Source organism: Physella acuta, unplaced genomic scaffold, assembly GCF_028476545.2.
Source record: "Physella acuta isolate Inbredline_101_S28 unplaced genomic scaffold, ASM2847654v3 ptg000049l, whole genome shotgun sequence".
Classification (NCBI taxonomy): Eukaryota; Metazoa; Mollusca; class Gastropoda; family Physidae; genus Physella; species Physella acuta.
The window spans coordinates 37641-51278 of record NW_026731569.1 but is presented as its reverse complement, the minus strand read 5'-3'; the positions used below and the strand labels follow the sequence as shown (position 1 = coordinate 51278).

At 37.2% G+C, this 13638-nt stretch overlaps 1 protein-coding gene across 3 annotated transcripts in view; it reads left to right on the top strand.

The window, feature by feature from the left end:
* The window catches only part of LOC131944941 (xylan 1,4-beta-xylosidase), a 68697-nt gene that overhangs the window by 24295 nt on the left and 30764 nt on the right, over positions 1-13638 (top strand). For all 3 annotated transcript variants that reach the window (XM_059305865.1, XM_059305849.1, XM_059305855.1), the window contains 3 exons: positions 1558-1663; positions 13230-13389; positions 13537-13603. In XM_059305865.1, coding sequence (XP_059161848.1) covers positions 1558-1663; positions 13230-13389; positions 13537-13603 — 333 coding nt within the window. The remainder of the gene's footprint in view (positions 1-1557; positions 1664-13229; positions 13390-13536; positions 13604-13638) is intronic.

Here is a 13638-nt window from a genome sequence, read left to right as displayed (position 1 = left end):
CCCCCCCCCACATTCTCCTCTTGTCGGGATTTGTCAACTAATGGCTCTTAGAAGACTATTTAACTCTAATTAATTGCAACACTGCCACAGTGGGGATGATGTCACCTACTGAGGTGTAGTCCAGTGTTTCTTCCAGACTTTTTTCTCCGCGGGGGTGGGGGGGGGGGGCACTTGAAATTTTCGGGGGGTCGGTAGACTTTCTTCGGGGGGGGGGGGGGGGCACTGTTAAAAGTATATATCTTCTATATAAATTATATAATTTTCATTTCGTTCGGGGGGGGGGGGGGGGGGCGGTAAAAAATTTCCGGGGGGGGGGGGGGGTCAAATTTTTCGGGGTGGGGGGAACACTAGTAAAATTGTATGTTTACTATATAAAATCCATCTCGTTCGGGGCGGGGGGGGGGGGGGGGCGGTAGAAGAAACTGGGTGTAGTGGTTTGTTGTTATATCCTGGCTTTATTGTAAATCCGTATACGGCTAGTTCTTGAACATGAAAGGCATACACGGCATATAGCCCTAAAACAAATGTAAACAACAATCTTACATCTCTGAAATACACTACCACGTGTAGGCTAACATAAAAACACGGGTTTATATAATAATAATAATTATGATTATTATATTACCCTTATAAGTTAAATAACTTTTAACCATTGCACCTAAAGAACGAAATTGACTGGACAGGATATTTGTTAGTATAAAAGTCAGTTCTGACTTGTCTAGCGATAATATATAACGTTTTACATTTTAATGTTATGACTACAGAGCATCAAATACCTAAATTGGACCAGTGATAAAAGATGATAGATTTAACGCGACAACAACGTACTGAAAAATACTTCTTTCCCCAGTGCAGACGAAGACAAAGTGGCTGCTATTCCGATATGTGACAGACTTAAAGTCACATTCAGGGCGACGCTTTCGCGGCTTATATTATAGAAACTATTACTTTGGAAATAAAATTCTGTTTCTTTTATAAAAGTTAACACCGTTTTTATACTTAAACGTATGATACCGTTAGTGTAACAACCTAAAAGGGGTAGGCCTACATAATTTCAATAATTCAAGTTCCAGACGAACAAAGACAATTATTTTTTAAGTTATTTTCCAGGAAAAACTAACTTTCTCCCTTACCCGACAATAAACAGCAATCCAAATACAGTAACCAAATAACGGTTTTGATTACTTTAATTAAATTCTTATTAGAGCGTAAGTGAAACGAAAAGTTTGAAAGAAGTAGTTATACTGAAATGGATCCGATTTGACCACAAATAAAACAAGAAAACACTGTGAACTAATTAAAGGCTTGTAGACAGTGTTTCTTCCAGACTTTTTTCTCCGGGGGGGCACTTGAAATCTTCGGGGGGGCGGTAAACTTTCTTCGGGGGGCGGACACTGTTAAAAGTATATATTTTCTATATAAATTATATAAATTTCATTTCGTTCGGGGGGCGGTAAAAAATTTTCGGGGGGGCTTCGCCCCCCCGAAGAGATGCCTGGAAGAAACTCTGCTTGTAGAAACTAGAAAGATCTTTTAGAATTTTCAAAATAATTACAGGAATAGGGCCTTATGCATGGAATACAGAATGCTTACGTGGTGATGTTGATGCAGCTGGAAATGCAACAGCTTTTGCTCAGGCTATAGGACTGGCAGCCACATTTAGGTAAACCAACTTCTGTAACACCCGTCTAACCTACCTAATTTTACGATGCAGTTTTTAAAACAAAAGCTTTCATATAATTATATAGCCGTTCATTTTATATGTGGAAAGTAGGATTTGTATAGCCAGTTGCGGAGCTATAAAAAATATGCCCTTTCACATCTAAAAAAAATTCATAAAAAACGTTTTAATAACAAGCTTTTATGTAATGATGCACTAAAAAATAGAAAATAAATTATACACTACTATTTAAATTACTATAAAGAAAAGCGTGGGTCTCTTCTCAAATATTAGTAAAGGTATCCAATAGGTACTAAAGTGACCCACGCTTTTCTTTATAGTAATTTAAATAGTAATGTATAATTTATTTTCTACTTTTTAGTGCATCTATATATATAAAGCAAAGTGGTCAAGTGCCCGATAGGGCACTTCCCGGCGCCGCAGGCGCGTCAAATTTGGGACGAAGGTGCCTTAGTGCGATAGAACACGAGGGCCGGTGACGGTTCGGCTAAAAGTCTACGGAGAGGGGGTCAAAACTGACCTCGACTGACCGGCGCCTGATATGGGCTATATTACGAAAAAAAATTTCCTCCGACGACCCCCCTTAAAATTTTGTGAGGTGGTAGGAGAACGCCTTGGGGTGTCACAAAAAACTCGGCATATCTGGGAAAACTTCGTAAAGGGGTCAAAACTGACCAGTTGTATTTCCCTATATAATCTTTGTATTTTATGGGAAAAACAGAGGGTCATTTCAACGCAGACTTTAGGGTACTTAAACTCAGTATATCTGGCTAATTTTTTACATTCTATTAGGTAAATGGCTTGACCTTTAGGGAAAACTGTCGGTTTGACTCAAAGCCCTCGACGAGGGCTAAAAAGTGACCGCGAGTGAAATTCTCTTAATATGAGCTCTATTACGAAAAAACAATTCCTCCGACGACCCCCCTTGAAATTTTGTGAGGTGGTAGGAGAACGCCTTGGAGTGTCACAAAAAACTCGGCATATCTGGGAAAACTTCGTAAAGGGGTAAAAACTGACCAGTTGTATTTCCCTATATAATCTTTGTATTTTATGGGGAAAACACAGGGTCATATGAACGCGGACTTTAGGGTACTTAAACTCAGTATATTTGGCTAATTGTTTGCATACTCTTAGGTAAATGGCTTGACCTTTAGGGAAAACTGTCGGTTTGACTCAAAGCCCTCGACGAGGGCTAAAAAGTGACCGCGAGTGAAATTCTCTTTATATGAGCTCTATTACGAAAAATTTTTTCCTCCGACGACCCCCTTTGAAATTTTGTGAGGTGGTAGGAGAACGCCTTGGGGTGTCACAAAAAACTCGGCATATCTCGGAAAACTTCGTAAAGGGGTCAAAACTGACCAGTCGTATTTCCCTATATAATCTTTGTATTTTATGGGAAAAACAGGGTAATTTAAACACAATTTTTACGTTACTTAACCTCTGTACATCATGCTAATGTTTTGCATAAACTTCTATAGATGACTAGGCCGTATGGAAAAACTGTTGGTCAGGCTCAAAGCCCTCGACCAGTGCTAAAAGATGACCGCGAGTGAAATTCTCCTTATATGAGATATATATAAATAAATTGACGATCGATCCCCTTAATATTATTTGAGGTCGTAGACCGACCCTGGAGGGTAACAAAAAAACTTTATTCCCGTCGGAAAAAGCCATTGTAGTCGTTAAATATGTTTATATATCGTATTTTCTTATATAAGCAAAGTAACTGTTTGTTTAAAAAAAAGTAAACACAGACATACGTCATTCGGTTAATTCTCAAGGGAGGTAACCTTTTTAAATAATTATTTTTTTAAATAATTGTATACTATTTTAAACAGAAACAGAAAACGACAAAGTATAGCATTTGTTTTAGAAAAAAATAAGTTGTTAATTAAGCTAAGTATCATAATTAAATAAAACATTAATTTTAAAAGTCAATGTAATATAAATTATGAGATATACTGTTCATGGAACGTCTGTAGTTCTATTTCCATTTTAGTAATAAATTGCGTACTTTCAAATACTTTTTCTAAAAGCGGATGTTAAAGAACATACAACATCTTCTCTAAAATTAGCATTACTGTTTACATTTAAGCACTCCACGCCTCATCCATCACCACATAATTAGTTTTCAAATTATCAAATGTTTTTGAAAACCTAAGCGAAGCTAGGCAGTATGCCTAGTCATTACATAAAAGCTTGTTATTAAAACGTTTTTTTGTGAATTTTTTTTCAGTACTTTACATGTTTTATTTACAATAGTGTTACATGACTAAAAACCATTGCGCGCCTACTGAACGTGATGGCGCAGCTATTAAACCTGATGGCGCAGCTATTGAAAGTGATGACGCGTGTGGTGTGGTTGGATTGACATGCCTACTGATTCGGTCCAAATTTTAATTAATTCATAAAAAATTAATAAGGCATCCAATTAAGTCAAATTTAGTTTCAGATTGCATTGTCTTCATGTCTTGACCCACATGCCAACTGTGAATCGTATCGGTCAAGTAGAACTGTCCGAATTTTCACTCCTACGTTTCTATCTAGACTGACGACAGACTGTCGACTGACGACAGAGGAAGTGAGTTAAATAAAAGCTAGTAAAAAAAATTCATAAAAAAATTCATAAAAAACGTTTTAATAACAAGCTTTTATGTAATGATGCACTAAAAAGTAGAAAATAAATTATAGACTACTATTTAAATAACTATAAAGAAAAGCGTGGGTCACTTTAGTATCTATTGGATACCTTTACTAATGTTAAGGAAGACACCCACGCTTTTCTTTATAGTTATTTAAATAGTAGTCTATAATTTATTTTCTACTTTTTAGTGCATCATTACATAAAAGCTTGTTATTAAAACGTTTTTTATGAATTTTTTTTTCAGTACTTTACATGTTTTATTTACAATAGAGTTACATGACTAAAAACCATTGCTCGCCTACTGAACATCACGTTCAGTAGGCGCGCAATGGTTTTTGAACGCAGCCATTACGTGGTCGTGATGGCGCAGCTATTGATGACGCGTGTGGTGTGGTTGGCTAGACATGCCTACTAATTCGGTCCAAATTTTAATTAATTCATAAAAAATCAATTAGGCATCCAATTAAGTCAAATTTAGTTTCAGATTGCATTGTCTTCATGTCTTGACCCACGTGCCAACTGTGAATCGTGTCGGTCAAGTAGAACTGTCCGAATTTTCACTCCTGCGTTTCTATCTAGACAGACTGTCGACAGACTGACGACAGAGGAAGTGAGTTAAATAAAAGCTTGTAAAAACGTTTTAATAACAAGCTTTTATGTAACGATGCACTAAAAAGTAGAAAATAAATTATACACTACTATTTAAATTACTATAAAGAAAATCGTGGGTCACTTTAGTACTTTAGTACCTATTGGATACCTTTACTAATATTTGAGAAGAGACCCACGCTTTTCTTTATAGTAATTTAAATAGTAGTGTATAATTTATTTTCTACTTTTTAGTGCATCATTACATAAAAGCTTGTTATTAAAACGTTTTTTATGAATTTTTTTTTCAGTACTTTACATGTTTTATTTGCAATAGTGTTACAAGACTAAAAACCATTGCGCGTCTATTGAACGTGATAGCGCAGCTATTAAACCTGATTGAACGTGATGACGTATGTGGTGTGGTTGGATAGACATGCCTACTAATTGGGTCCAAATTTTAATTAATTCATAAAAAATTAATTAGGCATCCAATTAAGTCAAATTTAGATTCAGATTGCATTGTCTTCATGTCTTGACCCACGTGCCAACTGTGAATCGTATCGGTCAAGTAGAACTGTCCGAATTTTCACTCCTGCGTTTCCATCTAGACTGACGACAGAGGAAGTGAGTTAAATAAAAGCTTGTAAAAAAATTCATAAAAAATTCATAAAAAAAACGTTTTAATAACAAGCTTTTATGTAATGATGCACTAAAAAGTAGAAAATAAATTATAGACTACTATTTAAATAACTATAAAGAAAAGCGTGGGTCACTTTAGTATCTATTGGATACCTTTACTAATGTTAAGGAAGACACCCACGCTTTTCTTTATAGTTATTTAAATAGTAGTCTATAATTTATTTTCTACTTTTTAGTGCATCATTACATAAAAGCTTGTTATTAAAACGTTTTTTATGAATTTTTTTTCAGTACTTTACATGTTTTATTTACAATAGAGTTACATGACTAAAAACCATTGCACGCCTACTGAACGTGATGGCGCAGCTATTGAACGTACAGTGATGGCGCAGCTATTGAACGTGATGACGCGTGTGGTGTGGTTGGACAGACATGCCTACTAATTCGGTCCAAATTTTAATTAATTCATAAAAAATTAATTAGGCATCCAATTAAGTCAAATTTAGTTTCAGATTGCATTGTCTTCATGTCTTGACCCACGTGCCAAGTGTGAATCGTATCGGTCAAGTAGAAGTTTCCGAATTTTCACTCCTGCGTTTCTATCTAGACAGACAGACTGTGGACTGACGACAAAGGAAGTGAGTTAAATAAAAGCTTGTAAAAAACCTCACGTTTTTATTCCCGGATGACCAAGTGAAGTGATTATTATTTCGTTGTTGTTTGTGTGTGTGTGCACAGATGTGTGACGTTCTTTGTTAGGTTTTGTGTTTTGTACAGCCCCTTCTCGCAGAGCCCAAATGCGACAGAAGTGTGTAACCACCTGTCTGCTGGTATTTGTCCACGACTTAGGAATTCAGGTGCTAGGCCGTGGACACCTCATCTGGCACAGACATATCCAATTCATCTAAAGAATCACACTTTGGCAGCAGGTTCGAGATTGCAATACTTTATTTCTTGATAAATAATCACCGCCCGCTCCCCCCCCCCCCCCCGAAGAAAGTCTACCGCCCCCCCCCCCTAACGAGTTGGACATACACTTTTACTAGTGTCCGCCCCCCCCCCCCCCCGAAAATCTCAAGTGCCTCCCCCCCCCTAAAATGACCTCCCCCCTACCCTCCGTCACACGTCGTCACAAAAAGCCACCCCCCCCCCTAAAATGACGTCACACCTCAGTCTACTACCCCCCTCAAAATTGCTGTTCAATTTTTCTTAAAACATCGATATTTTTCAAAAATCTTCTCAGAACTCTGTCAAAATAGAGTATTTTGATAAATTCCTATTACAATTTATTACAATTTATTAAAACCGTTTTCTAAAACGCGAAATAACGGCTATTTCTCGTTTTCTAACATTGCTTTTTTATAATGCAAAAAAGTGACGTCACATCATCTAACCCCCCCCCCCCCTCCTCATCACACACCGTCGCAAAATTACGGACCCCCTACCCCCTTCGAGTGTGACATTTTATATGGACGACCCCTTACAAAACAATTTATTTACGTCAAAGTTTCACCTCTTGTTGACAAATCAAATTCTATTTTAATCACACCAGCTACGTCACAACTATCTGTTTATATCATAGTTACATAATGGCTCGGTTCGGTATTGGCAATGACTTGTCCTTGTTTGACAGCCAAATACATTGTTTATATACCTACACTAGTTACATTCATCCCGCCTTGTGTGTGTGTCCACACACAAGATTCAACAACGTTTGGTAGGTCTATTCTACTAATGCCAAACGCAACACCATCAAAGTTTATGTTCTACTTACTGTCAACAGTCGTCACATTCATGCCTGTTTGACAATTGTCCCTAACTAAAATATCGAATGTGTCTACATCGTAATGCTCAGACACAACCACAGCACACCTAAATTTCAATTCAAAACATTCTAAAACATTAGCTAACCAGAGGGAGAGGGGGGCGCCCCTAGGTGGGGCGCCAAAAGGGGTAGAAAAAAAATTAATTTAAAAGCTCATTTTAAGCTATAGTTTTGAATTGTAAACAGTTAAAGTTAAAAAATTTAATGGCTACAAGCCTTTACATACTGATTTAACTTTTTCCTGCCTTGATTGTGTAAAACAAATACCCTTAAGAAATAGAGACCGACAAAAACGTTCCATTTTTTCCTCGATTCGGGGGGGGGGGGGGGGGAGGGGAAGTGGCGCTTTTTCGCTGTACAAAAACGGAAGAATTTACACTGGATTGGTGAATAGATAACCTTTATCCTTTATAAAAAAAAAACAATTTTATTAAAGCCTATTGTACATTGTGTAATGCTAGTGAAGTTAAAGCCCACTCTGCCAACTTTGTCCAAGATGGTCGGGGGGGGGGGGCGCTTTTTCCCAAACAAAAATCGCAAGGATGTGTACTTGATTGATGAGTAGATAGCTCTTTTAACACTCAGAAAACAAACCATTTGTATTAAAGCGTATTGTGTAACAATAAAATAAGAAAAAAAGGTGTGTGTGGAGGTAAATAGGAAAGATTTACACCGGAACGGTGAGTAGATAACAGAACAGAAACCAATTGTATTAACGTATAATCACAATTTCACTAGCCAGTTTTGTTAAATGACGCGATTAGTTCTTTATACGATTCTTAGGATTCTCTCAACTTCTACGTGAGAGATCAGATACTATTACTTCATTGCATTACATTTTGCCTGGATCCACCGTTTTAATGAGAAATAAATATCCAGGATTCTTGTGTCGCCATATGATCAGTAAAATGGCATACGTTCAGAGTGGGTGGGTGAAGGCAATAATCTTCGAATGAAATTTTAAGAGCTAAGAAAAATATAACACGGCTTTCTATATTTAAAATTACCTAATAAACCTGTTTACTAGAAAATTAGTATAGTGTACCGAATAGATCAGTTTTTTAAATTTCTTGTTTCATAACAAGTCCTAATACTGCAATTTTCAAATAGTTAACTAAGGTAAACTGGTATAATACGACGATTGCTACTGCTTTGTTACTTTGTTCAACCTAGCTGATAATTTAAAACTGTGTATACTAGTATCGAAATTGTTCTAGACACACGACCAAAAGTGGACAAAATAAGCTTTTTACCTTTTATAAACTAAAGCAGTGGTTCTTAACCTTTTTGGAGGTAACAAACCCCTTCAGTTTCAAATACGCATTCACCGTACTTTTCTTAATAGTTCTATGGTCCAAATTGACAAAATCCAATCGTAAATCATATGAGTCGGGCGTGTGTCTTGACATCCGAACAGAGGCGTAGCGACCCTTCCCGGCGCCCGGGGACAAACCTTTCGATTTGCACCTTCCCCCCTCAAGATTTCGATTTGCACCCCCCCCCATCAAGATTTCGATTTGCACTCCCTCCCTCAAACTTTCGATTTTTTTCCAACCCATTTTGGCGCCCGGGGATATATGTTCCCCCCCCCCCCCCGCCCCCACTCGCTGCGCTACTGCATCCGCCGAAGCCCTGAGACGCACTCACTAAACCTCTGGGGTTCGATCGAACCCAGGTTAAGAACCACTGTTCTCTCTCTCTCTCTCTCTCTCTCTGTATATATATATATATATATATATATATATATATATATATATATATATATATATATATATATATATATATGGGGGCGCGCCAAATTTTAAGTTCACTCTTGGCGCCGGGAGGGGTTGCTACGCCTCTGTAGCTAACAACCACAGCTAAGTGAAAGACACAGTTCACATTAGCTTAACTAATTAACTAAAACTCGTCTTGTACTTGGTCCCCATGAATGCCATTTCACAACAGTTCTAGATTTTAAATATTAAATTAAAATCGTAGAAACAATTACAGTCCGAATATAAACAATAACAAACACTGTCCTTGAATCATGTTAAGAGTCATCAACATTATCTTCATTACACAGTCCTCAGCATGTCTCCGGTGAATCTATCTAGAAATCACCAAGTCCAGTGTAATTAAATCGAATACTGTTTATTGGCACTCCCATTTCTGGACTACACACGATACACATCTGTTTACAGAGTTTGAAATATACATTGTAACATCACCTTCCGCGCAGACTCGAGTCACTACTCGATTTCTTGAGGTGCAATGAAACTGTGTCCGATGCACCCATGACTTCATATCCCAGCGCCAAATGTGACCAAGTGATGAGATTATTTTCTTCTTTTTGTTGTTTGTGTGTATGTCTCGTTTCCATTCTGCCGACAACGCCAAATGTGATAGATGAGTGACGTTCTTTGTGCAACTAATTTTCGCAGCTCCCAAATGTGACAGAGGCGTGTGACCACCTGTCTGTATGTATTCACCCACGGCTTAGGAAACCCGCTTCTAGGCCGTGGACACCTCATTCGGCACCGACATATCCAACTCATATATACGATGCATTTAAATATATGGCTCCAAAGTCTAACAGAGCATTGAATGATTGCGCATTATAAATCCACGTACAATTGCAGGCAATAAGATAAGACGACCAGTTGTTCAGGGCGCCGGCGGATGCAACTGATATGATTTAGTGAACGGCTATATTTGCAATTCGTATTCATAGTGTATTGCACTATTTAAAAGGAACGTATGCATCATATTGCTTATGGCGTATGCATCGTATTGCTTATGAGTGCTTATGGCACCCTGTCGGGGCAACGCCCCTTTGAATTTTGTTTTGTAGAAACTTTCCTAGGAATATTCTCAGCAACTCCTTAGTTTCATGATGGTCGGATGAAAAGTTTAGTAATACATAAAATGCAGTCAAACAAACAGCAAGCGTCTATTATTTATGTTACCAAATACCAAGTAATAACTTCGTAACAAGTGAAGTTGACAAAATGTCATAAATAAGTATTGAATCCTGTTTGTAGCTGGATCAACTTTTAACCGCTTTTCGGAAAATAGAAGTGGTACATTTTACATTCTCGCGTACATAGTATTGTAATTATGTAGAAAAGTTAAATGAAATTTTGACAGTTTTTGCGGTTTTACACCTTCTATCTGTAATGTGAAAAAAAATCTAAATTCTCTTTTTTTGGACAAATGTTGATGTTTTACAACCTTCCAGAGCTGAAAAAAAAGTTTTGCAATCCTATTCGTCTTTCTTTCTCTCCTCACTCTGTCTGTCTGTCTCTGTCTGTCTCTGTCTGTCTCTGTCTCTCTGTCTCTGTCTCTGTCTCTGTCTCTCTCTCTCTCTCTCTCTCTCTCTCTCTCTCTCTATATATATATATATATATATATATATATATATATATATATATATATATATATATATATATATATATATATATCTTTGTGTTTTAGTGTGTGTGTTAGTCATGTTGACCTAATCTCATACATAACTACTGTATAAATTGTGTTGTTTTCTATTAACGTTTGAGCGATTTCCATCATTTGGAAGTGGTATGTACACTATTTTTTGGTCTCTTAAAAAGCGTTAACTTGAATACCAAAAATGTAAGGTAAATAAAATTTCACACACAAGTATTAAATTATATGCGCGGGTTCCTTTCAACTTTTGAACAATTTCCGGTAATCGGAAGTGCTACTTTACTCTATTTTCTAGGGCACACAAAAAACGTGAGAACTATTTCAGATATGTAAACGAAATTTCATATATGTATTAAGATATTATAATTGGATCATTTTCAACTCTATTTCTGGTTTGTAAAAAACCAAAAACCTAATAACTTTCTTACTATTTATTTTAGCTAAGCGGAATGCTATACATTGTTATATGATCTTATATATGTTTTCTATCATATTTTGAATGATTTTTGGTGACCAACAATAGCACTTTACACTATTTCCAATTCTTAAAAAGATAATCAATGTTTCCTTTAGATAGTAATTATTTTCTGCTCTATCATACTCACCATGTTTGCGTTCATTTGGCGCGCATTTTTATTTTCTGGACGATTCAGTTCTGTTTAAAAATTAAAGTATCAATAAATAAATAATAAACATTTCTATAGCCCTTGAGGTGCCATTCCACTACTGTTATATATTACAACTAGCCGTCCCGGCCAGGTCCTGCACTGTCCTCTGAAAAAAAAAAACTATCTGTAAAGGATCGTGATTTGTGTGTTTATTAAGTCAGAGGTTTGGAAAAATAAATTGAAACGTTGAGGGGAGGGGAGGTGCAAATCGAAAGTTTGTCCCCGGGCGCCGGGAAGGGTCGCTACGCCTCTGTATTAAGTAGCATATACCCGGCATGGACGTTTGATAAGCGAACTCATAAATCTTACTCTAACTTTAAACTTAACACTAACCGCAATCAACCAAAACCAAAACACAAACTAAAAAACAACAAAAACAAACACAAAAGCAAACATAAACGCAAACGCAAAGAAATCACCCAAAAAAACAACAAATACAAATGCAAACACATAAGCAAATGCAAACGCAAACTTAAGCAAAAACACAAATACAAATATAAACACAAACACAAACCTAAATGCAAACAACTACTCAGAAAATAATGCAATATTAAACGCGAACATAAACACAAACTTTAACGCAAACATAAATGCATAGTGCTCAAATCGCACCCTGCCGGGGCGCCATTGGAATCACCTAATTCAACTTAGTAAACGACTATATTACCCCATCTTATCCATAGCCTATCGCATTGTTCAAAATATTGTTTAAATAGTCCCCTGCCGGATGGACGAAGGATGCCCTGAATTTGATTTAGTAAAGGACTATCCTAACCGTTCTTATCCATAGTCTATCGGACTGTTGAAAACGAACGTAGGCGTCATAGCGCTCACGGGAAGGCCCGGGGCGCCAAATAGCACCCTGCCGGGGCAACGGCTGACGCACCTGATTAAATTTAGTGAACGACTAAAATACTTCCACTTATCCTCAAATGGAAAGATAAAAGTTAACATAGAGAACAGTGGCGTAGCAAGGTCGGGTGTCATCCGGTGCGGCACTTAATGGTGTCACCCCCCAGAGGCGTAGCTACCCTTCCAGGGGACATCTTTCAATTTTCGATTTGCACCCCCCCCCCCTCAAACTTCCGATTTGAACCCTCTCTCAAACTTCCGATTTGCACCCTCCCTCAAACTTTCGATTTGCACCCCCACCCTCAAATTTTTCTCTATATATTTTGCTATTTTTTGCCTTGGTGTCACCCTCCAAAATGGTGTCACCCGGTGCGGTCACCTTTACTAATGTTTAGGAAGAGACCCACGCTTTTCTTTATAGTTATTTAAATAGTAGTCTATAATTTATTTTCTACTTTCTAGTGCTTTAGTACATAAAAGCTTGTTATTAAAACGTTTTTTATGATTTTTTCATGACTAAAAACCAATTCGCGCCTATTGAACGTGATGATGCGCTATTGAACGTGATGAGTGGTTGGATAGAAATGCCTACTAATTTGGTCAAAATTTTAATTAAGTCATCAAAAAATAATTAGGCATACAATTAAGTCAAATTTAATTTCTTGTCCCACGTGCCAACTGTGAACCGAATCTGTCAGTTAGAAGTGTCCGAATTTTCGCTCGAGCGTTTCGATCTAGACAGACTGACGACTGACGACAGACAGAGAAAGTGAGTTAAATAAAAGCTTGTAAAAAGCCCATAAATTGAATAGGCATTCCATTTATTTAGTTTTATATTTATTTAGTGCTTGTTATATTATTTTGTATATGTTTAATTTTAAATCGTATATGCATGTTTCTTTTTAGTCCAACATTAATAGCCCGCGTTGCCGCAGCCACTGGACAAGAAGTAAGAGGAAAGCACAACGACTTTGTCAGACTTGGAATTTTTACCACACACACTGGCGCCAGTTGTTTTAGTCCTGTTATAAACATTGTTAGAGATTCGCGCTGGGGAAGAATTCAAGTAGGTCCGCCGCCCCCCCCCCCCTCCTCCACCCTTATTACTATCACCGCCTCGTTACCCCTCAGCCTTATATTTACTTTTTAATTTATTGCGCCATTGACTTATCTTAATGCAGTAATTTAAAAACGTGTATTAACGCCTATCTAGGAAACATATGGAGAAGATCCCTTCATGAGTGGAGTTCTTGCACAAAATTTTGTAACTGGATTGCAAGGTAGGCGCACTTGTTATTATGTTGATACATAGGCT